We start from the raw sequence: 9,963 nt of genomic DNA on the forward strand, positions 1-9,963 counted from the left end.
GCTATGCAACGTATTTTTCGTATTATGTGCCTGACAGTCGGTTTGCAGCCTTGCAGTCTATTGAACGAATCCTCGTTTCACTCGCATGACCGATGCTTCAATGACTTTTTTTTTTCGATTCCGTGTTAGCGCGATGCTTCAATGACATGCTATTAAAGGAACTGCAAAGTGAATTGCAACCCAGGATAACCTTATGACCTTTCGAAAGCCTAGGAACAGTACATTTCAGTGCGGAAAGATTTCTTTTGGAATCGCTTTTTTGTTTGAGTAATCGAATTTCAAAGATTGCATTCGAACTCAAGGCTGAGTACTCCATAAGGTTGGGTCGGCTAGACTATGGCTACTCTCGCCTTCCTCATCTGCGTCCCGGTTTGCGGCAAAACCGAAAGTGTTTTGGGGTACGCGCCGTGCGATGTTGAGCATACCAAACATGAGTGCCCTCGAGCTTCAAGTGCTCGGGCGGTCGCTCCAGCAAAACTTTTGTTCGTACGAGAGCACGCCGAAGAGGCAGCACGACTGGATGCCGTCCGCAGAGTCGTCGACGGAGGACGAAATGCGTCAACGCCGTCACCTGACCGCGTGGGAAACCCTCTTCGGTTAGTGACATGTGTAATGAAAATGTTGAGAGCCTAACTGCGGAAATGTGGTATTGCTTCTTCATGTTCAGGTGTACTTGCGGCAAATGTGTAGCGGTACTGAAGCAGCGCAGCGCTTGCATAACAAGAAATCAGTACTTTGAAATGCTGTGCCTGGACACTGAGGCGATCCAGGTATCCTAGGATACCTAGGATAGTAGTAGCTACTACTAGGTGAGAGAAAGCGACGACTATGCCCTGGTCAGGAACAGTGAAGTGAACAAGTGAGGTCATTCACGTGCACCTTCAGTTTCTGTTATCAGTAAAGTTACATATCATAATTTATACGCTGTCCATGGTACATGCAGGAAGTTTCGGTACGTCGCCTACAAACAGTTGACCAGGCAGCTCTGGGGACCATTGCGGAAGCACTGCAGAAAGGTCCTCCCAGCATGTGCTGTACATGCCATAAGGCAAAATTAAGCATACAAAGGCTTTCGCCTTCCTGATGTGTCGTGCAGTAGGTACTGTCTAACAATGTGTATATTTATTCCCTATCACTGAGGTGAGGCATTCACTTTTCTTTCAGGTCTTTGTGGGCAGTATGAAATGCCTGCCATCTTGACAGAGGTACACTGGATGGTTTCGTCGTGAACACTGCAGACTCACAACACTATCATTTTGATGCGCAATACGGGTCTTGCACATACGCTTCTGGAGTAATCCGACAGCCACTACGCAGTAAAATACATTCTACAGACATCAAAGTATGTAAATATTGCTCTATTGATCACTGTGTTTATGAAAGAACATATGAACGATAGCTGGAAACAAACAGGGAAGGAGCACATCCCTTTAATGTGCCCATATCAATTTGCAAGAGCTTCACCTCCCATCAATCAGTAACGCCATGTATGCATGCTGTTTTTTTTTGTTTTTTTTGTGTGCATAGATGTTTGCGACAAACATGCTCCAGTCTAAGCTCTAAACGTAGCTAAACCTCAGCTAAACCAGCTCTAAGAGACCATAGGCTATCCTCTTGCCTATCAGACATCACATGAGTTGCGACTTCTTCATCAGTACAAGAAGAGCTTCAGGTGGGAACAGCCAATGTCTTCAACAGAGGTTTCTCTTCAGAGGCATCCATATCATCATTGGCTCCGCAAGCACGTAGGGAAAAATTTGAGACCCTTTTGTACACATTCGTCTTTGTAACCCTTTCTCGATTTCTCATTACATATTTTACATGTTCTCCTACATACCCAGTCCAATTCCTATGTAGATTTGTACAGCTACAAAGGCAGGATATATTTGATTTTCAACAGCTCCAACTCAACGGCGCTTCTGCACTCATAAATACCCTACCAAAAAGAAACAGAAGTGTGGTAGGGAATACAGGTATGGCACGTGGCACACCTGTCCACAGCCATGTGGCCATGACATAGGCCACTGACTTCATATAAGCTACTTATTTGTAACTTCCCCTTTTCTTCTCATAGGCTTCTTGATGAAAATGGTACCATCATACTGTCCCTTCGCATAAAGTGTACGTAATCATTGTTGGCATTCAACGCAGGAGCCTGGAACACCAGAAGAATCACCAAGGCGAATATATCTCAGCTGTTCCAAAGGACCAAAGGAGAATAACAGCTGCAATTAAAAAGTTAGACATTCAACAGTGCAAAGCAACAGAGATACCTGAAATGAAGAACATACAAGGATGGCCAAACATCTCTTGATGCGATGGAAATTTATGTTCTGTGGCTGCAACACAGAAGAAAGGGCAACAACAACAACAACTACATGAATGATTATGGGATGACGTGATTCATCGCAACAATTGCAGTACCATACCTCAGTGCCTGTGGGTTTGTACATGAGTGGGATGATGATGAAAAAGATGAGGCATACACACTTGCACACACACACGACAGACGCAAATGAGATATCACGCACGTGGGTGCGTCGTAACTGATGGGATAGTAGTTCATCCGGTCGGCTACGGAGATGAAATGCTGTGAAGAGCACATCTCCGCATTCATGGCAACAGCTCTGAGGTCACAGGAGTTCAAGCAGGTTAGAAGACGTCAGGAACACATAGAATGAGTGCAGGCACTGACGGTGCTGCACAGGGTTAGACCAAGGACCCAAGATTGCTGCAAGGCTGAGCGGTTTGTTGTTGAGACGGGTCAGTTGGGACTGGAGCAGTGCTCTCTCCGACCTGTATGGGCAGTCGATGTTGAATGCTTGCCACTATACCGCAGTTGGAACACGAGCTGGTTGACGCACAACCTAGTCTGTATCTGAACTGCGGGGTGAAGGCCACATGGAGGCGAAGTCGATGCAGAAAGGAAAGGGCAACACACAAGCCCCTTGATGGCCAGTGTCATATCCCATCCTGCAACTTCCACCATCGAGACTAGGTCTGCATGCAGGATGAAATGGCACAGGGCTTCATTATTGATTCACATTTTATGTAGCTTTCTGGACTATGAATAAAGCCTGAAGTATTCGGGTCTTTTTTTTTCTAAATTCGGGGAGTAAAAATCGAGTAAATAAACATGTGCTCTGAATTCATGCAAATTCGGGTGGAAAAACTTCCAGTACGCTAAATTCGGGGAGAAACCGGGCTCAGTTCCTCAAACTAACTGAAGTGGTCCGGTACAAATGGTGATGTAACTGCGTTAACTGGCAAACAAGTCCGAGTGTGCATTCCTAAAGAGATCTCAGTGAGGGCAATTTGTAATTGGAATGGTAACTTGGTAAATATCGGTCACTCTAAAGAGGCAACCTTCAATTCGGGGTGCAAATTCGGGAAAGAATCGGGTTAAACCCGAAAACTTCAGGCTCTCACTATGAAGTAACATGCACATAAAAGTTTTCATTCAGTGGAACTGCTGTCCTTATGTGTATTGCAGATGCATGTATACTTGCATATACAGCATCAGCCGACTGCACTTCATGTAAAGTTATTGGTACTTCCCTGCTATATCTTGAACGGGGGCAGGTCATTCCGGGCAGACAGATATTTGCAAGTAGGCTTCACTTCACTGCTGAAGCTTGCGTCATGAGAGCGGTCAGCTGAAAATGATACTACTGCTGGAGCCCATCAAGTGATGAGTGAACGTTGCCTCACTTTGTTGGGAACCGCAGCATTCTTTTGGCAATCAAGACATCCTTTGGTTGCCGTTCGCAGTGTGCAGTCATTGGTGCGGGCTCAGGACTTTTTGCAGGATGCTATCATTTCACTGTAACTCACATCTTGGCAAGTTGTCAGTGCTTCCCTCAGGATATGGTCTACATACTCTGCCAACAAAAGAAAATATGCTCATGCCTAAATCTCTTCCCTTTATATCAATTTATGGCAAATATAATTATATGTTTGTATTATATATTTTTTTATATCAGAACAAAGCCCGAATTTCATACTATGTGTTGCTTTTGTTTTCATGGTAACCACGTCCGTGTCCTCTTTCGTTTTGACTAGAGTCTTCCTGTACATCAGCTCACGATCCTGTCGACGTGCACGTGGACGGTACAGCATTTTCATTCAAATGTCATAAAAAAATTTCATTAAATTCAGGATAGCGATTTGCGTCCTAGGTACAAACGCACACACACACAAAACACAGTATCAGTAACTGTAAAAGAAGTACCCCCAGTGCCGATGATTGCGGCATCAGTTTGAATCATAGTAATACTACTACTACTATTAAAGTGATGCCTGAAATGAATAGACTTTGAATGAATGCACAACTTTTGGAGTGTACGCTGTTGACTTTGGGGCAAATTTCAGACGCAGGTAGTGGAAGGATTCAAGGCTTGATGTTTGCCCCACAGTAGAGAGCTGTTCAATATCCTTCAGTAGCCTTTTCTCTAGCACTATCTTGTTCAGCTTTTTGTAAGCAATAGTGCCTGCGTGTTAGTCATATAAAGTAAAAACACCATGCACAAATTTGTCAATATGGGCTTGAAAGGAAATCTACGGTCATAACCTCCAATTACCAGATTCCAGCCAGGGTCTCTCCCCAAGGTCATCGTGAAGGTAACGGTGATGTGGTCTCTCATGACTGTCATTGACGTTGATAACATGCCGGATCGAACCTAGACACATTATCTCGAAGTTAGTATACACTGTCACCTGAATGACAGTTCATTTCAATACGAAAGCTCATACTTCTCCACATGCTAAGCAGAAGCTCTGTATTTCCCTCGGAATTGGCGCTACACCAATAAACGTGGTTACATATATGCTGCACCCATGATTTTAGGGCAGCAGGTGCACGGGACTTGACCGCAACTTCAAACATTTTCTTCAACCTTGTATTACAAGATACTTTTTTAAGCTACATGGCCCATAGGCATTTGTAAGCATGGCAATTGCATAGTGCAATTTGTTTATTACAAGTAACTACAAGCTAGTTCTTGTTACCTTTCACGGTATGCCAGATGTCAAATCCACAACCAATGGTTGGCTCTTTCTCACGCATGTGCTTTCGGACAGCAGGACAGACAGTCAGTAGTGACTGTAGTGCCCTTGCACTTCACTTTGTTTAGGCACCTTATGAACCCAGCCTTTTCCATGTGGCTACTGGATCTAATATCTTCTGACTGGTACAGATGAGATATGTTCAGGAATATTGCGATAAAGTAACATTTAACACTGTGCTGAAAACACTCACCACCCGGACCTGAATTTGCACAGAGTTGATGATTTTCTTTGATGCTGCATCCATAACGCGGTTCGTGAGGTACTTAGCAGAGTGCCCGGGGGAGTCGCACCTGCCATCTCCCAAGAGGTCGACACTCCTACCTTGACGGATCAGAAGAAGCGATAACATGAATGGAAATGAAATCACTGTGTACGCTATTCTGTTGTCACTGTTGCAGATAGAATTATTGTAGCAGAAAATCCATGTATGCAAAGCTTTATGATTTCTAATACCACTCTATGTTCTGCAACACGGCCGTGAAATCTGATAGTCCTACGTGTGTCATGGCAGGCAGTAGGCAATCTCTCAGGTAAATGTTGATGCTATCTTCGAGATCACTTGAACATTAATTGACTCGAGTAACCGGAGAACGTGCTCAATAGTACCCTTATGATACAAGGTGGCATTTGAATATGTGCCAACGTAACGGGCTACGAATACAGACCTTGGTTGCACTGGCGCCATTGAAAAGGATTGCGCCCGAGACAGAAAGATGTTCCCTGCAGCCATCTTGTTCACCTCTGGCTGACTTTTCCGAGATAAAGTGTGTTCACTTGGGTACTCAGGTTTTACGGTGAGAAGTGTGCCGCGAAAATCACTGTTAGTGCCGACCCAAGATCGTGTCACTTCCCTGCGCCGGGCTGATGAGCTCCAAGTAGAGCGAAACAGCCGTTCTCGGCTGGGAGTGTACGATCAAATTGTAAACATATGCTAAACGTGCAGCCACAGAGCTTCGGCTATTTTTCCTTTGTATATGTGCTTGCTGACTTGCACTGCGGCCTCCACAGGTGGCGTCGTCACCGTGGAACATTGACGTCTCGCCTAGACGCATTATTAGTGCCGACCCGAGGGCGGTAGCAATGTGGGGGAGGTAAACATTGGTTCCAGCACCGTGTGTCGGAGATTTCCAGCGCACGTCAAAAGAACCCCAGGTGGTACAAATTATCCGCAGTCCTACCATGCAGCACGTGCAGCATGTCGCTACACAGCGCAGACAAACCTTACGTGTAGCATCCACGATCACAGTACCAAGATCCTGTCATTTCCCTGCGCCGGGCTGGCCAGCTTTAAGTAGAGCGAAACAGCTGTCCTCGGCTGGGAGCGTACGACCAAATTGTAAACATATGCTCAACGTGCAGCCACAGAGCTTCGGCTATTTTTCCTTTCTATATATATATATGTATATATATATATATATATAGATATATATATATATATCTATATATATATATAGCTGCAATGAAAAATGAATCCCAGACTACAAAGGTACGGAAACTAAGTTTTTAAAGTAAGGAATGAAGTTTCATTTTTCATTTCAGCTATATACATTCGCGGTCGTCCGAACCCCTTCCACCAAGTGTATATATATACAGGGTGTCCACGCTAAGTGTGAACAGATTTTTTAAAAATATATCAATCACTTTTTCCGAGATGAAATCAATTGCAATATAGCATATGCTGAAGGGCACTCCCTAGGGGGGCATTAACAGACTCCTAAGGCAATGTCTTAATTAACTTTCAATAATTAACTTTTTAATTATAAAAGCTACGAAGTTGCTCCAATGAGAACATCTGATCTCTTCGGTCACCAGATACCAAAACCGTTTTCAGAACAAAAATCCGTTCGGTAGATTGTCCGCAAAAAATTCGTGAAGGAACGCCATTTTTTCTTTATTTGGTTCATTGGGCGCTTTCCTTTATTTATTTGGCTTTCCTTTACCCCCAGTGTGAGAGAGTGAAAGAGCACAGTGCCGCCTCATGCGTCGAAGATTAGCTTTAACTTGCGGAAACAAAACAAAAACACAAATCTATCGGGTGACTCTATCGCGACTGCCCTTATCTTGGGCTCCATTTTCTGTTTTCTTTTAATCTTTTTCCAGGACGCAAGATGCGATAGTGTGCTCTTTCATCCTCTCGTATTGGGGGCGAAGGAAAGACGCGTCTCTAGAGATGCGCAATGAATAAAATAAAGAAAAAAATGGCGTTCCTTCACGATTTTTTTTGCGGACGATCTATCGAACGGATTTTTGTTCTGAAAACGGCTTTGGTATCTGGTGACCGAAGAGATCAGATGTTCTCGTTGGAGCAACTTCGTAGCTTTTATAATTAAAAAGGTTAATTATTGAAAGTTAATTAAGACATTGCCTTAGGAGTCTGCTAATGCCCCCCTAGGGAGTGCCCTTCAGCATATGCTATATTGCAATTGATTTCATCTCGGAAAAAGTGACTGATATATTTTTTAAAAATCTGTTCACACTTAACGTGGACACCCTTTATATATAGAATCCCTGTGTATTGGAAAATACATACCTCGTGTGCCCTGGTGTTCGCGTTGTCAGATGTCGGAAGCAGATAACCAGTGTCGGGACTGCGATCCATTGCAGACGTTTTCGACCGTCCGCTGCTACGGCTTCGTACGACTCGTCAGAGAAATGGGTCGAGCAAATACGGCCTGCATCACGAATGTCCTGACGAAGCGCTTGGAACCATTTTCGTTTCCGCGCATTATCCGTTGGAATATTGTGGTGCATCACGTCCCTTGTCGAAAGAGCACAGCTGACGCATCCCAGAACGTTACACTAGATATCTGGCATCGCTGTCACATGAAGTGCTGTTCAATTTCGGCAGGAAAGGAACTTTTTGTATACACAAACTTGGCCAGACGCAATTCACGCAGTGCGATGGTTGGGAGGAGAGCACACAGAAAGTGCTGACCGTATTTTGGGGATGCTGCTTCTTCGATATTTTGAAGAAGTTTCCTAGTAGTTCTTGCAATTCTTAAGGTAAGGTTTATTAGTAATTAATAATCGGTCATAAGTTCATGGCGTAATACTTAGGTATCACGTGATATGTTTCCACCAATGACGGGCGTATTCCCATTACGACGTTTTTAGCTGTTGCGGGGCGCTGCATAACATCCAATTGATTTTTTCTAAATTAAACGGTGTAATAATTAACGCGCTTTGAGCGCTTAGGCTCTGTGTGCAGCACCACACAGGCAAACGCTACTAGGTGGCACACAGAAACAGGGGTGCTGTATTTCACCTTACAGTTTCTTTAACGGCCGTGTTGAGAGTGGATTGAAAGAACAACGGAGGGCGACCTGCAGATCTGCGACACTAACACCAAACGCACACACGCACTCATTTATTCCTTTTTTGCTCATTGTCAAGTTTTGTTGTTGCTCGTTTTCTGATCGCTTACTTACCGCGCTGTATAAAACTTTTTGGAACAGCGAGGCGTTCTACAATGCGAGATCTACGACTAACGAAGGCATGTTCCGTAATGATTTAAGTGGGATGTTCGGGCAAACAAGAAAATAAATAAATTTCACTAATGCAATTGACAGGGCAGAATTTCATAGCTGAAGAATCGCTGCAGTTCTATAACATCGTCTATCTCGCAACACACCCGATGCCTCCCAAGTGTGATGATGTCAAAGTTCACGCGAACGTTTCTTCTTTCTCTCTCTTCAGGAGGAAGAGGCTCTCCCGTGCTTATGTACACGACACAAATAATTCTGGAGTCGTCCGATTGTCGGCGTCGTCTACCAGGCATCAGCTACTTTCCCGAAGTCATGTTGTGCGCTTACAGAAAAGGTTCCGATGCTTGCCAGGTGAACAAGTGTAGTCTGCTACACGAAAGCTCGCATCCTAATAAACCTAGTTCTTCATTGCTTTTTCATCTTACCAGTACTTGCCTCACTGTCAGAGAATGTGGCACGATTCGTTAAACAGAATGCACCTCTTCTGACTGCACTCCCTATATCATTTGGTGGGGATCTCCTACAATATCTACAAAACACTCCACGTAACGTAAAATGAGGACGTGTGTTTCATGCGCTCATATATGCACCCTGTGAACTTTTTTTGTAAGACAATAAGATATTGTGTTTGTAACTTTGTTCTTCGTGCTGAGGTTCAAGAGGTGGGGATTGCAATTCCAGTGGAATTCGGGAAGAAGGTGTCACAAAATTTGTTACAGCCCTTGTTAGTTTTGTGAATTTTCCACTGTGCTACACTATTGTTCCACGGGACTAATGTTTATTTTCTATGCATGGAAGGGTGACTCGGGCGGTCCACTGATGATCGAGAGGCACCCGGGTGTCTTCGAGCTCGCTGGTCTTGTGTCATTTGGAGACGGCTGCAATGTAGAAGGTAGGCCGGGAGTCTACACAAACATTAGTTACTTCGTGCCGTGGATAAAGAGAGCTGTGGCTACCAAACCCGAGCAGTATGTTCAACTACAATGAATCATTCATCAGCTTCTCACGAATGCAAGCAATGGCAGCATTTCAGGACGTACATTTGTGTGTAAACCCCAGAAACTGTATCCGTAAATACTCTGTCATACGCAAAGTTTCTCATACTTCCAGAATGTTCAGGTGACAACAAATGACCAATAAAGTTTGTTTTTGTACAATCCTCCATGATGGCCTCCTACACTGGCGGAGGAATGCCAAGCCGCCAATGTGCCAATGCCAATATATAGGCTGACTCTGTGAAGCAGTAAGATATGTACATTCACGTTCCCCTATTGGCTGGTGGCGGTCTTTGTTACTGAAATAACGCCTGCTGATTTCTTAGTTCTAGATTGATGAAGGTACGGGTCCCACAGATGCTTCAAAAGAGCAAGGGGTTTTGTCAAATCTGTGGTTGGGAAAAGACCCAACACAA

At 44.2% G+C, this 9,963-nt stretch overlaps 1 protein-coding gene across 1 annotated transcript in view; it reads left to right on the plus strand.

The window, feature by feature from the left end:
• LOC135397777 (trypsin beta-like) overlaps positions 1-9,714 on the plus strand; it is a 150,212-nt gene extending 140,498 nt beyond the window's left edge. Inside the window, exons 6-7 of the mRNA XM_064629353.1 lie at positions 8,764-8,903; positions 9,351-9,714. Of these exons, the coding sequence (XP_064485423.1) occupies positions 8,764-8,805 (42 nt within the window). The 3' untranslated portion in view covers positions 8,806-8,903; positions 9,351-9,714. The remainder of the gene's footprint in view (positions 1-8,763; positions 8,904-9,350) is intronic.
• Positions 9,715-9,963: the final 249 nt, after the last annotated feature.

The sequence above is a fragment of the Ornithodoros turicata genome, chromosome 6, assembly GCF_037126465.1.
Source record: "Ornithodoros turicata isolate Travis chromosome 6, ASM3712646v1, whole genome shotgun sequence".
Classification (NCBI taxonomy): domain Eukaryota; kingdom Metazoa; phylum Arthropoda; class Arachnida; order Ixodida; family Argasidae; genus Ornithodoros; species Ornithodoros turicata.